The 11,488-nt window shown below is 46.4% G+C and overlaps 1 protein-coding gene across 2 annotated transcripts in view; it reads right to left on the minus strand.

The window, feature by feature from the left end:
• Window positions 1-10,015, minus strand: part of RYK (receptor like tyrosine kinase) — a 53,418-nt gene extending 43,403 nt beyond the window's left edge. For both annotated transcript variants that reach the window (XM_062606556.1, XM_062606555.1), the window contains exon 1: window positions 9,591-10,015. In XM_062606556.1, the coding sequence (XP_062462540.1) occupies window positions 9,591-9,885 (295 nt within the window). In that variant the 5' untranslated portion in view covers window positions 9,886-10,015. The remainder of the gene's footprint in view (window positions 1-9,590) is intronic.
• Window positions 10,016-11,488: the final 1,473 nt, after the last annotated feature.

The raw sequence follows: 11,488 nt of genomic DNA on the forward strand, positions 1-11,488 counted from the left end.
ACTTCAGCTCACTCAGAGCTCAGCTGAAAGATATTCCATGGAGGATAAAGGAGTTAGCAAGTGGTGGGAGATGTTTCAAGCACATTCTCTTGGAAGGAGAAACACTGTTCATTCTTTAAAAGTAAGGTAAATGGGTGAAGCAGGAGACCCCCCTGGCTTAACTGAAAGTGTTTGAGTCTGCTCAGAATCAAAAAGGAAAGCATACCAGAGATGGAAAAGCAGACAAATAACCATTGAGAACTACAACAGCAGTGTCAGGGTGTGCCAAGATGCAGTTAAAAAAGCACAATCTCAGCTCAAATTGAAATTGACCAGAGATGTCAAAAGTTACAAGAAAGAGTTCTTCAGGTACATGAACAACAAGCAGGAATAGAAGGAAAATACTGGCCACCAAAAACACTGAAAAGGCAGAGGTTCTGTACACTTTCTTCTCCTCTCTCTTTACCAGCACTGTTGAGCCCCAGGCCTTAGGAACAAAAAGCCAGGTTGATGCAAACACAGACCCACCACCAGTGAAGGAAGAGCTGGTATGTGAACTTAAGAGGTCCTCCAGGGATCAATATTGGGCACAACACTGTTCAACGTCTTCCTAAGTGATTCTGATGATGGGATCAAGTGTACTGTTTGATGATAAGAGCAAACTGAGTGGGGAAACAGGCACTTTGGAAGGGAGAGACACTCTACAGGAAGACCTGGATAGACAGGAAGAGCAGGCTAACAAGAACCTTACAAAGCAGGCTGGGATCTGCCTGGCTGGGGAGCAGCTCTGCAGAACGGGACCTGGGGGGCCTGATGGACATCAAGATCAGTATGAGTGAACACTGTGCAGCTGTGGCAAAGAAAGCCAACAGGATGCTGGGAAACATCAACAAGGGCATCCCAGTAGAGATAATGGAGTCATTTTCCCATTTAGTGCTTGTCAGGCCACACCTGGAATACTGCGTTCAGTTTTGGTCCCCACTATGCAAAAAAGATGTGGACAGGCTGCAGAGGGTCCAGAGAAGGGCCACAGAGATGAGCAAAGGCTGGGCAAGTCATGCTGAGAGAACTGGTTTTGTTTAGCCTTGAGAAAATAAGGCTCACGGAAGACCTTATCACCACGCTCCAGTATTTAAAGGGTAGCTACAAAGAAGATGAAGACTCCCTTTCTACAAGAAGTCACATGGAAAAGATGTGGGGTAATGGGCAGAAGTTAATCCTGGAAAGATTCCAAGTTGGACACAAAAGGAAGAATTTTCAGTGAGAACAATGAGCCATTGGTAAAAATGCCTCCAAGGAAGCAGTGAATTCCACAGCACTGGACACTAAAGGTTCAGCTGGACAGGGTGCCAGGCCAGCTTGCGTAGACCATGCTTTTGCCATGAAATGTTGGACCAGATGATCGAGGTCCCCTTCCAACCTGGTGTTCTATGATTCTGTGACTGCTGAACGGATAACATACCATTGAGACACTTTGAAAGCTTTCCATCACAGTGACATTAATTAACGATAAACGCAAGTTCCACATGAACTAAACCATGTCTGTTTGTTTCTGTGGCAAGCTCTACACTCAGGAAAGCCATGGCACTTTGTACTGGTTTTATTAGGAATTACTCTGCAAGGCCATCAGCTAACTTCATAAAGGCCAAAGGAGTTTTGAGAGAATAACCAACCACATCAACCTCGCTGGTATCATTGGCATTACGTATTCTGAGTGGCTGCAGCTTTTCAGGCCTGCTAAGCAGCAGCTCCAACGCTCATGTTACTGCTCTGATCTTTCTCAAACAGCATGGTGAAATCAATACACTGGTTAATTTAATTATGGCTATTCAACACTCCATAAGTAGCAGCAGAATTCTAAAGCATCACATTAGTTTCATGCTGTTGCTTCTACTCCCAGCTCTCCAAAGCAGTCAGTGCAAATATGCAAGTTATCCACTTGAAAGAAGGACAAAGGCAGAGATGGAAGAGAAATAATGGATTTGAAGCCTCTACCACTGCACCCTTTGTACCACCACAAGGCGTTTTCAGAGAGTGTTAGTATTCATTCTTACATGGAATCTGCTGGTGCTGCTGCCATTCAGAGGTGGGTGAAAAACAAGGGGGGGGGGGGGGAATCAATTCATCAGGCACAACTCATTAAATGCACTTCACCCTTTACACACACACAGTTTTCACAGTACCATTTTAACACTGCACACTGAGTCACTACAGGAATAGTCTTTAAGTAAAGACCCACTGCAAGAAAAATACAAGCCTCAGTTATATCTCAGTCTGGATAACTCCAGGTAAGAAATACTCATCAAGCAATCCCATTCCACCAGAACAACTGTGAACCAAGATATATTTGGAATTAGTCTCAGTTATTCAGCTTTTCCAGTATCCAAACACAACTCTCAACAGCAGAAGGGGAGGAGAAAAAACATTTCCCGCTCTCAGGAAAATGCTACCCTGGGATTTTTCATGCTGTGAGCATGATTCTGATCTCTTGTATTTCCTGCTGCCCAAGTGGTGTTAAGAAGCAGTTTCAGTCCCTGTCTTCCTCCCAGTACTGCAAGCCCTTCTTGCTGGCTTTTCTCATGCATGAAGAGTTCTTTGCCTCCATTTCCTCCCTCTTGTTCCCATTCCATCCATGCACTGGAGGGAGAAGGAGAGAATGTATTCAAAGATACCAAACAATCAACAGTGATAAAGAAGATGCTGCCAAACAGAACACAGGTGTAAAATCACAGCAGTGAAGAATGAAGCTTTGGCATATCCCCTCCCTCCTCGCCCCACATCAGGCCAGCCTTCAGTCTCAGAGGTCAGATTTCTTCGAAGTCCCTGACACAGAAATGTTACAAGAGCCACACACATTTATCACTAGACAGACCTTGGCCTATTGGAAGCTGAAATGACGGCTTCCTCTCCAAGCTGTCTGCTGCCTGTGCAGTCCCTCCTCAATAGCCAATCTGCAGAAACAAACTGCTTTCTCCAAGAAGAATTCAGATGGAGCCCCTGGTATTTTGAAATCCCAACACATCAGCTGATGTGATAAAGCAGGGTGCAGAAATCAACCACTCATCTCAACATGCACGAGGACTTTGGTATTTCCCGGATTTCCCTTTCAGTAGCAGTCACACAGAATAAATTATTTCAAAGCAATCCTAACCCAGGCTAGAAGCTGCCCCCACTAGTGTCACTTCCGACAGCCTTCACAGGCCATTTCCAACTCCTAGAATCATACTCTCCTGCCAGTTTGCAAGCATTACAAATACTGCAGTGGGTTTACATGACTGTATATATGCATCTCCAAAGCAACACCTATACGCACTTTGCTATTTGAACTTCGCAAATTTCAAGTGAGGTAACAGAATGAAAAGGGCACATGAACCTCAAAATATTGACATGAACCTCAAAATATTGACATGAACAGTGGTACTCAGTAAATAAGAGAGACAAGTATCCCAGTGCACTGAAAGGCTCTAAAACAAAGAGATCTGCTTACTCCAGGATGCAAGTAACTTGTCACAACCTGCTGCAGCTTGCAAGCAGCCAGATGTTGCTGCATGCACCCTCTAAATACCCTACCAGACTTAATCCCTCCATTTCTCCAAAACAGACATAAGTGCCATTTACCTGCAACACTGAAAAGCCCATCTAGTAAGCACCACTCACAGACTATCATTAGGTTAAGAAGCTTTACAGGGCAAGGTACTAAAATATTTACCCTAAAAATAACACAATTAAGTGGAGTATAGCAAAATACATCAGCAGCAATACAGATTAGTTACAGTGCACAGCATCTGTCAACATCAGAAGCTTTCTTCCCATCCAGCAGTGTGCACTTACAGTAGTCTTTATTTTTAAGTCCCTTTCAAATGGTAAATGAAGCAGGTTTCTGCACTGCTGCAAAGACAGGCAAGTGGACCACAGCCTATATTACTTATTTTTGCATACACCATGCAAGAAGTTACCATTCTTCAGGGAGAAGCACTTAAAAACTAGAAAATTAAGACTTACAAACATGTAGACAGCAGAATCAGATTCTGAACTGTCGGTCATGTACCACAGACACTTGCTTCAAGACCTTCGAGTACTCAAACATCTCCCCTTCAGCCAATGTCTTACTCATACTCCTGCAACTACACAGAGGCTCTGAACTGTATTTTTTCCATCTTAAAGAGGCACCTGTACAAGCAGCCATAAGCTACCCATCTCACATGGAAATTTATCTTGGATGCTATTAACAAAACTCAGAGCACAACACTAGCTCCCTACTGGCGCTCGAGGCTGTGATGTTGTCACAGGCAGGCATGAGTAGGTTTTTAACAAGGCCCTGACACATTTCAAGAATCAGAAGAAAAATACTTCAACATTTTGGACATCCAGCTCATCCCAGCACACTGATTTTCAGCTCCCTTTCATAACAGGGACAACTAACCAGGCAACAGATAAAGGAGCAAGAGAATGTCCAGTCACTATAAACTCAGTGCAAGCACAATTAGGCACTTTTGCTGTGAACCCCAAAATAGTGATATTGAGAAAGCTGTTTCACAATATAAAATTAAGACGTATTATTTAAGATCAACTGCTGCAGTAAGTAGATGTTTAGTCTCCATCTAATACATACAAAACTGCATTTGGCCTGTAATAAGGCTCTGTTCAGTTCTGGTGAAGCCATGTGGGGTCCAGTGCTGGGATCCCAAATACAAGAGACATGGAACTACTGAAGAGAAGCCAGGAAAGGACCACACAGATGATTAAAGGGATTGGAGCATCTCTCCTACGAAGAGGCCGAAAGAGCTGGAGCTGTTCAGCCAGGAGAAGGCTCAGGGAGATCTCATTAATGTATGTAAAACACCTGAAGGTTTATTCACAGAGGATTGAGCCATGCTCTTCTCAGTGGTACTCAATGACAAGATCAGAGGCAATGGGCACAAACTGAAACATAGGAGAGTCTGTCTGAACATCAGGAAAAACTCACAGACTGTGAGGATGACCAAGCACTGGCACAGGCTGCCCACAGAGGTGGGTAGTGGAGTCTCCATCCCTGGAGATGTTCAAAAGGCTTCCGGACACAGTGCTGGACAAGCAGCCCTAGGTGTCCCTGCCTGAGCAGGGAGTTGGACCAGATGAGCTCCAGAGGTCCCTACCAACCTCAACCACTCTGTGAGTCAGCAGTGCAATTTAAAACACAAACAACCACCCTCTACTATAATAGATCCTCATTAACTTTGCATCTTTCAACCAGACAACTCATTTTAGTAAGCTGCACGCTGGCTTCAATGAAATTCTAGAACATGGAAGGAAGTCACATAAGTGTTAAATTAATTTAACCCTGTAATTAAGTAAGTGCAAATATAAAACCAACAGAAGATGGCATTCAGTATGATTACTCAGAAGAAACTAGACCAAAAATTACTAGGTTTGCAAACTCAAAGCAAGCATTGTAGGACTTCTGGACTTCACAATTCTCCTGCAACTCTAATTTAGGCCCCTCCTCCACACTAATGTATTCTGATAGCCCTCAGTTACATGGTAACATATTGTTTTTTACCCCATGGGACTAAAGTCTTACTCAGTGTTTAAGCTGTACCTGTCTCTAAAAAGAATTGGAGCCATGTGGTGAGGAGGGCTATCCACAAGACCAATTTCACAATTGAAAGGTATGCGGTCCACCAAAAAAAACCAAAATCTGCAAGAACAAAAAGGACTGTCCTTGCTGCTTAAGCATCTCATTGCGGCTGTGAACCATTAGGAACCCCCAAAATCCGCAAGAACAAAAAGGACTGTCCTTGCTGCTTAAACATCTCATTGCTGCTGTGAACCATGAGGTACCACCTAATGAATGCTGCAAAAGAACTGCCTGCAGTGCAAGAAAAATGGCTTCAGCCAAGTTTTCACAGGCAGCTACTGATTCTGGTCCTTGTACTCAGAGGGTATAATGCAAGGTCTGCGAGGCTGAGCTGCAGAACCGCCAGGAACTCAAAGATGAAGGTCTAAGAGATAGACTATGAATGCATTAAGTGCTAAATAATGCTATGTACTTTAAATAGACCGGATCAAATCCTTAATTATTAAAGCTACCTACCTAATATTAATGGATATTTTTTACCTTATTCTCTAAACCTCAGTTCATTACCTGCAAAGCAGGGATACATGTGCCTTTATATCATAGGATCCTGTGAAAGCCAGATCAATCGAGCATTTCAATAGTAGACAGACACCACATTCAGATTTCACAAGATAATCTGAATGAAAGTCACTAAATCAAGTACAGACCTGCTACTGAGCAACTCATCACTAGTTTCACACCAACTGCCCTCTGTATTTAGCATCACAGGGGAAGAAGTAACCCGATCAAATGGTGTTACCATACCTATACAGTTAGATACTCCATAAAACTAATATTACTTTCGTTAAGTTTATGCAAAAGCCCAAAAAAGATTCTCCATGAACCATCTACAAAAAGCTGCAGCTCACAGTGCCAAGAGAGTTCACAGACACCCCTAAAAAGGGCTGTGGTGCTCTGGATGTCTCTTGACAGCAAGCAGCACTTCTCTTCCTCGTTCCTGACTCTCCATCACCCCTTACCTCAATGCTGCTCTCACACACCTCTAGCCCCCACTGCCATCACTAAAGTCGTCTCAACCAAGTCTTCTTGACTAACTCCTCTTTGTACCTTTATCCCATCTATTGTTGAATCCTGGCTGGTGCAAGTTGAATCTGACACATTCAAACATGTGAAAACCAGTTTCTTTTTTTTTTCCCCCCTCACAAAGGCTTATAGTTTGGATGGCTGTGAATGTTTTCCATGGGAACGGGAAGAGATGTTTCTGACAGAGACACCATCTGCCTGCCATATAGCAAGCCCTGCTTTCATACCATGGGAACACTGCAGCTTTTCAAAATAAAAAATCAGTCTCGCACAAGACAAGCCAGTTTTCTCTAGTTTTCTTCTCTGTGAAGTTCTGAAGATTTCAAAACAATTCCTCTTAAGGCAGACACATGGTCAGAATCACATAGCCTAACGCTGGAAACCTGGCACAGCATGCATGAAAGTAGCGGGCAGTTTGCACTATAAATCATAGTATCTGTTCTGTCTCCATACCACAGAAAGAACAGCACCCACAAATAATCTTAAGCAAGTCAATATTTCATTTACAAGAGCCACAACCTAATTAAAAACATAGACCATGGTTCCGTACGACACCGAACTCTGGTTTTGAGGAGAGCAGAAGCATGGCAATGCTCCACTGAGCTGGTTCAGCCTCGCTGGTGGTAAGACCATGCATGGGTATGGCCCCACAGACTTTACACCAGACCCTGCAGATGCTCCAGCTTTGCATGGAGGATGCACTGCATCACTCTCTGTGGCTGATTCAAAAGACACACGGTTGTGTGCTTACATTTGTTCCAAATCAAATTTGTGATCTAAAGATCACAGATGATATTAAGCGTGAAAACACACCACAGGCTGTAGTATTTCCACAGAACATTTGGGGTTATGAGCACTTCAGAAAGTCTTCAGAATTTTCTGTTCAACCACAGCAAGACAGTAGCAAAGACAGAGTTTGTTTAGAAACAAAAGGTGACAAAACTAGATTCTAGGCTTGTATTAGCATCTTCCCTGAAGTTCACTTCACAAGCAACATCATTTTCCTATGAGCTATGAAGGACTGTTCTAGCATCCACTAAACCATGGCTTTTCTCAAAGTTACAGAAGCTGAAACACCTCCCTGCTCTTTGAAAGTTCATGTACACCCATATGAGCACTCAAACCATAAACTTGATTGTATGTAAACACAATACACATGCTGCAAAACTGAATGTTCTGAAATAGCTTGGCTTGTTTTCAGAAGTGTGAAGAACTGGAACAAACATGTCTATCCTTTTGGACTTCCTTCTGCCAGAGGAATGCATAGTCACCAGAGATTTGATTGCCTATGCCTCTAGATGCCTCAAACCTCACCCTACCTACAGCAGTTAGCAGGTGTAAAGGATACCCCTAAAATTAAATCTGCTGGTGCCAACAACACAAGGTAGATCCTGATAGTTTACACTGCAACAGATTTCTAGCAATCTGAATCCCACTAACTGAAAAAAGTGACAGTTTATCTCCCCATTAGACTCCAGTTTACCAAAGCCTTTGGGTTGCAGAAGCAGAACAGATCATTACGTGTCAGTTTCTTGATGTGACTGGTATAAATCAGCTACAGACAGCTTGAGTAACAAGTGGTTTTGGACTCATAAGCAATAGACACCTATAAGAGAGCTTTTGGGATGCAATTTAACCTAAAAAACAGTAACAGCAGCTTTTCTCTCCCCAGTTGATGCTTAAAGATGAATACTTGTGCTAGCTGTCCATGGAAGCCTGGGCAAATCCAGCTAATAAGAGTTCTGGCACTAGAGTCAGGGGAGCTCAAACCTCACCACTGAGTATTTCCAAGATTAACTACTTGTTTAGAAACTCAGCTAAACAGCAATTCTGACATTTTTATCCTCTATCTGCAACAGAGCATCTGGCAGCAAGCACATACGATGTAAAAATGATAGCAACAGAAAGCTAATCACCAGAGCAAACCATAAGGGAGAAATATTTACACTGTTATGCAGTCCCTGGGTCCCCTGACTTCAGTCAGCTCCATGCTTAGAGAGTTCAAATTAACCAACCATGGTCTTATTTTGTCCATTTTATGTAAATAAGTTCTTCCACTGCTCTTTTTTTCAGCTTACAGAGATACAGGACACTTGCTGAAACACAAGTCACTAGGGATACCAACATATTTGTTTTGAGACCCCAGCCACCAACTCTAAACAAGAGCTTAAGCAAGCTAAACCTACAGAAAACAAATCTTTGCTTAAATCAGAGACTTTCCAAGCACAAAACTACTGCAAAAGCCCTCCACAGCAGGCCAGATGGGGGACTTCAGGAACTGTCTTCAAGTACTCACACAACTGTCAGCCTGCCTAGAAATTAAGATTCCTTTCACACACACACAATTATTGCCAGGTCTCCTCTCTGCCCTCTGAATGTCACTTGCCTCGCTAAATCACAGGCCTGAACTAACCTCCTCTTCCAGGGCTTACCCTACTCCCATGGGGTACCAGCCTCAGTCCCCTGAACCCCAGAAACCCCTCACCATTAGGGCAAAGCCCAGTATTCTTTTCTTCCTCCAGCCACACAGACACGAGGCAGCAGAGACCCTGTCCCCGAGTTCCTCAGATCGCTCCATTCTCCCCATGGCCCCTGCTCCCACAGTCCTATAGAACAGCACACTGATCCCCAGATTCCACACCAGTCCCATCACCCTTCCATCCCCTCCTCCATCCTCCCCTGCACCCCCAGACCTCACAGCAGTCCCACAGACATGCCCATCGCTTCCTGGACCCCCACAGCCCAGTCCTCTGCTCCAGCTGATTCCCACCCCAGTCCAACAGACAACCCCACACACATTTCCTGAACCCTCCAAACTGCCGCTCCAAACCCAGAGATACCCCCTCATTCACCCCCTTTAGAGGGCCCAGATCCCCAGCAGCTTCTCAGTCACAGAGACACCACTCCCCCAGCCCCACAGACCCCCGTGTGCCCCTCCGGCGGGCCCGGCGCGGCCCCGGCCCGCACTCACCGATCAGGCGGCGCACCTCCTCCTCGCTCAGGTAGAGACTGAGGCTGGGCCCGGGGCCGGCAGGGGGCCAGTCCGGGGGCCCTGCGCTGTGTGGGCCGGAGCTGGGGCCGGCCTGGCCCTCGGCGCCGGCGGGCAGGAGCAGCAGCAGTGGCAGAAGGCGGAGGAGATGGCGGCGCGGGCCCCGCACCCGGCACCACGACGGCCACGGCAGCCGCCGCCCCGCGCCCGCCTCCCCCGGCGCCGAAAGGGGCCGGGCTCTCCGCCACCGCCCCGGCTCACGGCCTCCCGGCACCATGGCTCCGCGGAGCAGGCCGGCAGGGCCGGGGGGTGTAAGGCAGGGAGGGACCCCCCCGGCCCGGCCCGGCCCGCCGAACCCCCTCACACGCCGCCGCGGCCACCGCTCGCCGCCCCGCCCCTCATGGCTGCGCGCGACCGACGCCACCGAGCGCCGCGCGCGCGCCGCACGCCCCGCCCCGCGCACGCGCGGACCCGCGAACTCGCCCGTCTTTCCGTCTAGCCGAGCCTTTCCGTCGCCCCTCAGCGCCGCTTCAGTCACACCCGGATAAGGGGAGCGCGTTTCCCATCCTGCCTCTCGCAGGGTGGTGGGCAAGAACAGTGAGGCCCTGCCTAGCCCCTGCCTCTTGCCGGTGCTCCACAGTCTTAATGCGTGTCCCTCGGGGGGGGCCCTGTGCCCGTCCTCAGGGAAGGCAGGAAGGGGGTGACCTCACCGCCGCCCTCTGCTGTCATTTCCTCCATCTCGCACCGTTCCAGTCCCACGGTCTGTCTTGGTCACCTACAGCAGCTTATCGTAAAGAGTTTGGTTTGGAAGGGACCTTCGAAGGTCGTCTGGTCCAACCCCTGCAATGAGCACGGGCATCTTCAACTAGATCAGACTGCCCAGAGTCACATCCAGCCTAACCTTAAATCACAGCAATGGCTTGGGTTGGAAGGAACCTTAAAGCTCATCTATTTCAAGCCCCACTGCCACAGGCAGGGACACCTTCCACTAGACCAGGTTGCTCCAAGCCTTATCCAACCTGGCCTTGAACATTGGCAGGGAAGCAGCATTCACAGCTCTCTGGGCAGCTTGTGCCAGCACCTCACCGGGGATATTCCAGTGTCTCCAGGGATGCCACATCCACCACCTCTCTGGGCAACCTGTGTCACTGTTTTATCACCCTCACATCCAGCCTGAATCTCCCCTCTTTTAGCTTAAAAACTAGAGGCAGACCCAGCGTGTGTGGGCTCTTCCACTTGGCAAAAAAACCCAAGCAAAAGATATCCTGAGTCACTGACACTGCACAGAAAGTTACCCAACTAGAAATACTTCTGGAATACCAGCATTTTGGTTTAAGACTATTTCCTTTTTTGGTAATTTTTTAAAAACTTCACATACTGGTGTAATATTTAATGTGTTAATTTGCTCTCTTATCTTGCATTTAACACTCCTTTCAGAGTGCCGAGCAGCAGCATTTCATTTCGCTATAACAAAGGGGGCCTCTGATCTTGAAAGGATGCTTATTTCAGTCCCAGCCAAGCCACTGCTGCCTATAATGATCCTGAAGTAAAATCTAAACTGTAAACACGTCTGCTGTTTTGTTGTAGTATGAAATGCCAGCAGCAGTGCTGCGTGACAGCTGATGTACTTTGAAAGAATGCAGTAAGTCAAATGACAAAAACAATGCTAAATTCCCGTATGAGACTTTCAATCTCCTATACAAACATTCTCGACCTCTTCCCAAAATCCTCTTCTGCACAGAATTTCAGAAGTAAGTATTTCTGTTGCAGTTTTGGCACAAAACTCCATTTCAAGATGTTCACTTTTCCCCTGAAATGCAAAATCTCTTGTCACCACTGGCTCTGAAAGTGGATCTATTTTTTGGGAACTGACGTCAGAC

Source organism: Pezoporus occidentalis, unplaced genomic scaffold (assembly GCF_034315485.1).
Source record: "Pezoporus occidentalis ecotype Australia unplaced genomic scaffold, CSIRO_AGI_Poc_V1 ctg97, whole genome shotgun sequence".
Lineage (NCBI taxonomy): Eukaryota > Metazoa > Chordata > Aves > Psittaciformes > Psittacidae > Pezoporus > Pezoporus occidentalis.